General features: G+C 58.4%; 1 protein-coding gene across 1 annotated transcript; it reads right to left on the bottom strand.

Annotated features, from left to right (window-relative positions):
- Nucleotides 1-458: 458 nt before the first annotated feature.
- Nucleotides 459-1,589, bottom strand: B0T26DRAFT_669642 (uncharacterized protein; the record flags this gene model as incomplete). Its single annotated transcript, XM_060439082.1, has 1 exon — nt 459-1,589. The coding sequence occupies one exon, from the start codon at nt 1,587-1,589 to the stop codon at nt 459-461; it is 1,131 nt and encodes a 376-aa protein (XP_060302092.1).
- Nucleotides 1,590-2,634: the final 1,045 nt, after the last annotated feature.

Genomic DNA, 2,634 nt, shown 5'->3' with positions numbered 1-2,634 from the left:
CTATGCAACCGTTCTAGCTATATCACCCCCATAGCTATACGATCTTTGCGAGCGCCTTGCAAGTATAAATCTCTTGCTTAAGGCCGGAAGTGTCTTTCCATACGATTGAATGAACCAATAAAAGATGCCTATGTGCGCCATACCGCCCTAGTTCAGCTCTCAATCCCCCAAAGATTTCACGTTTCCGAATAGAGGCGGGAGCCTGATTAGATTCTCCATCTAACCCAGATCGCCATCTAGCTTTCCACTGAGCAGCCGACCGACCGGCATGTCACGGCAGCGACGCACTTGTAGCACGATCAACCTTGTATAACGGAAGTCTGCACGCGATGTCCATGATGTATTTGAGTTTCGCCAGAGCAATCCATTTACACAGACCATGCCATGACGTCAGACGATACGACAGACGGTCGAGCAGACCACCCTCTCACCACGCGTGGCAGGACCTTGGGCACATTCTACTGCACCTTCCCCCTAGTATCGACGGGCCAGATCTCCTCAATGACGCCATCGCGGTGGGCATAGTAGACGTCGTGCAGATTCACAGTCGGGTCAATGTGGCTAGGCACCATCTCGACGCGGTCGCCGATGTTGAGCGGCGGCGTGCCTTCAGAGTCATCCCAGCTCAGCGCGCCATGCTCATCGCCCATGCACGCATACGTATACCGCGGGTCCTTGCACTGGGCCAGCCCGCTGTCCGTGGTCAGCGACTTGAGCCCCGTGTCGATGGTCGCCGAGTTCGTCCCCTGCAGGCTCAGCACCGTGGCCAGGATCGTCAGGCTGTACGCGAACACATCCCCGCCGACGGCCGCGCGGTAGTCCGTGTCCATGAAGATGAACGAGCCCGGCTGCACCTCGGTGACGCCCGGCACGGACGCGCAGAACTCGGCCGTGCCGGTGCCGCCCGTCGTCACCACGCCCATGTCCAGCCCGGCCCCGCGCAGCAGCGCCGCCGTCGCGACCAGGTCTGCCATCGCCGCGCGGCACGCCGCCTCGCGCTCCGCCCGGCTGTGCACGTGCTGCAGGTGGCCCTCGTAGCCCTGCAAGCCGACCATGTGCAGGCGCGGGAGTGTGTCAGCGACGTGCCGTGCAAGCGCCAGCGCCGGCTTGCCCGGCGGCACGCCCGTGCGGTGCAGTCCGACGTCAACGTCGATCAGCACGGGGATTGGCGGCAGGGGCGGGTCTGCAGCTGCCAGCGCGGCGTCGATGGCGTCGGCGCCGGCGGCGCTGTCGACGACAATCATGATGCGCCCCGGGTGTGCGGCGTGCAGCGCGACGAGGCGACGCACTTTAGCTGGACCGATGATCTCGCAGGTGATCAGCAAGTCATCGAAGCCCGCGGCTGCCATGGCCTCGGCCTCGCTCAGTTTGGCCACGCAGCCGCCTGTGGCGCCGGCCGACACCATGCGCTTGGCCAGCGCGGTGCTCTTGGTCGTCTTCAGGTGCGGGCGCACGCGCACGCCCGTCGGCAGCAGGCGGCCCATTAGCCGGGCGATGTTGCGCTCCATGATGTCGAGGTCGACGATCATGGACGGCGTGTCGAGCGTCGTGATGCTGTCGCCGACGCGGGGGGCGTAGGGCGGCGTCATGGTGCGGGTGAGGGTGGCTGGTTTTGGTTTTTGGTTTTTGGTTTTTTTGGGGACGGGATGAGGCGATATCAGAGCGGGAAAAAGGGGAAATTTTTGTCCTGTCTTGGTCTGTTTGTGTCGTGACAAATTGCCACGGCGAAAAGGTTGTCGGGTTAATTTTCCGAACTGCAGACCGTTGCGACTTGGAGTCCGCGGACCGCAGCCAACCGGCGGCACGGGGATGCAATGCCTCGCTTCGCTTCCCTGCGGCCTTGATTGACGTAATCCAGAACCTTCCCTTCCTCGCTGGTTTAAGTCCTGGTCGGTAGGTCCTTGGGGCTATTATGTTGTAAGCTTTATACAGCTGATAATTTGATCCAGGGCATCCAGTTGAAACCCCTAAACGTAATAACCCGTACCTCAAATAGCTTGCATCCGCGCAGCTTTTTGGCACACCTGCCCGGCCCACCCCCAAAAGTTGCCCAGTGACGACCCCAGTGACGACCCCAGTACGAACCCCAGAAAACCCCAACGCGAACTAAGGTTTTAGCGCACTGCGAACTGAGCTTTTTAGCGCAGTGACTAAGACCTGGCCGCCCCATTTTTGACAACACCTAAGGCCTCGGGCCGCTACGATGCACATCCGTTTGCCTAACTCGTCGCGCTCCATCGCAACCGCGGTCTGGACGGCTGCAGCTTCGCGACAACATCAACGTTTGTCTCTATAACCTTTTCATCTATATCGGAAACGGAAAACGAATATTATTGAAACAAAAAATGTTTGCGACAGCGCCCAGAAACGGGTCGCGCATAAAGATTCCGTGTTTTCTGATCTTGATCATCAAAATATGGTGATATTTGGGATATGGAAAATCCTTCTTTTTCTGGATATATCTTGATATCATCGTGATAGATCAAGATATCGAAAATCTCCGGTTCTCGGTTCCCGGCAGATACCCTCGCTCTGTCACGGCCGGCTTGGAAAAATGAGGGCGGAACTCCTCTATTGGGCGCTATAGACGAAGATTCTAAACTAAAGAGGGAAAAGGGAAAAGAAGCTCAAAAG

The sequence above is a fragment of the Lasiosphaeria miniovina genome, assembly GCF_030549165.1.
Source record: "Lasiosphaeria miniovina strain SMH2392-1A chromosome Unknown B0T26scaffold_1, whole genome shotgun sequence".
Classification (NCBI taxonomy): Eukaryota; Fungi; Ascomycota; class Sordariomycetes; order Sordariales; family Lasiosphaeriaceae; genus Lasiosphaeria; species Lasiosphaeria miniovina.
Note: the sequence above shows the minus strand (reverse complement) of the source record. Positions and strands in the feature narration are given on the sequence as shown.